General features: G+C 71.8%; 1 protein-coding gene across 1 annotated transcript in view; it reads right to left on the bottom strand.

The window, feature by feature from the left end:
* Positions 1-299: 299 nt before the first annotated feature.
* SLC19A1 (solute carrier family 19 (folate transporter), member 1) overlaps positions 300-879 on the bottom strand; it is a 4,833-nt gene continuing 4,253 nt past the window's right edge. Inside the window, exon 3 of the mRNA XM_012731236.1 lies at positions 300-328. Within this exon, the coding sequence (XP_012586690.1) occupies positions 300-328 (29 nt within the window). The remainder of the gene's footprint in view (positions 329-879) is intronic.

An 879-nucleotide genomic window follows, 5' to 3' on the forward strand; every position in this document is an offset into this window, starting at 1 on the left:
GCGCAGCACCGCAGAAGTAGAGGGCGGACAGCACCGCGAAGTAGAAGGAGTAGACGAGGAACTGCAAGAGAGGCTGCCGTGAGGGCCGCCCCGGCCGCGGCTCCCCGCGCCTCCCTGGCCACCCGTCCCGGCAGGTGCGTTAGCACCCAGAGGCGCCAGAGCGCCACGGAGCCGCCCCGGCCACCGCCGAGCCCAGCGACAGGAAATGCAGGTGTCTGGGCGGCCAGGTCGGGTGTCCACCACAGCCCAGCAGGGAGCTGGCCGCTCACCCTGCAGAGGCCGCACGGCCTTGGGCTGGGTCACAGGGCAGTGAGAACACCCAGCACGTCTGGGGGTGCCGGGGTCACCGAGGAGGGGCCATCCTGACCCGGAGGCCACCGAGGCTGGGGCCGCCCCCGCCGGCCTTCCGGGCGCTCACAGAGGAGGACCCCCATCGCGCCACGTGCAGGTGGGCCAGAGGCGCCTGCCCCCCACAGCCCCGCCCTGACCCCAGTGTCCCCCGCTAGTGCGAGTAGGAGGCGGCCGGGCGCCCCAGCACACAGGGTCGGCTTTGGCCTGAGCCCGAGGACCTGAGAGCGACCTGGCTGGGGGGACCCCGGGCGCAGCCCCCCGACCCCTGCCGCTGTCACAGCAGGGCTCAGGGGTGTGCCTGCCCCGCGCCCCGCTCTGCCTCTGGGGGGGTCCTCCTGCGCCCCTGCACCTCTGGCCTGTGCCCCGGCTCTGTGTGCTAAATAAATGAATCTCAAAAAAAGGCAAGAAGCCCCCGGAGCAGGACTAGAAAGGGGCAGCGTGTCACGGCCCGATGCCAGAGCGTCCAGGCTCGGTCGAGACGGCTGGCTACCGGGGTCAGAGGCCCTCGTGAACGAAACGGGCGGTCGC

The sequence above is a fragment of the Condylura cristata genome, unplaced genomic scaffold (assembly GCF_000260355.1).
Source record: "Condylura cristata isolate star-nosed mole 26May11 unplaced genomic scaffold, ConCri1.0 scaffold00003, whole genome shotgun sequence".
Lineage (NCBI taxonomy): Eukaryota > Metazoa > Chordata > Mammalia > Eulipotyphla > Talpidae > Condylura > Condylura cristata.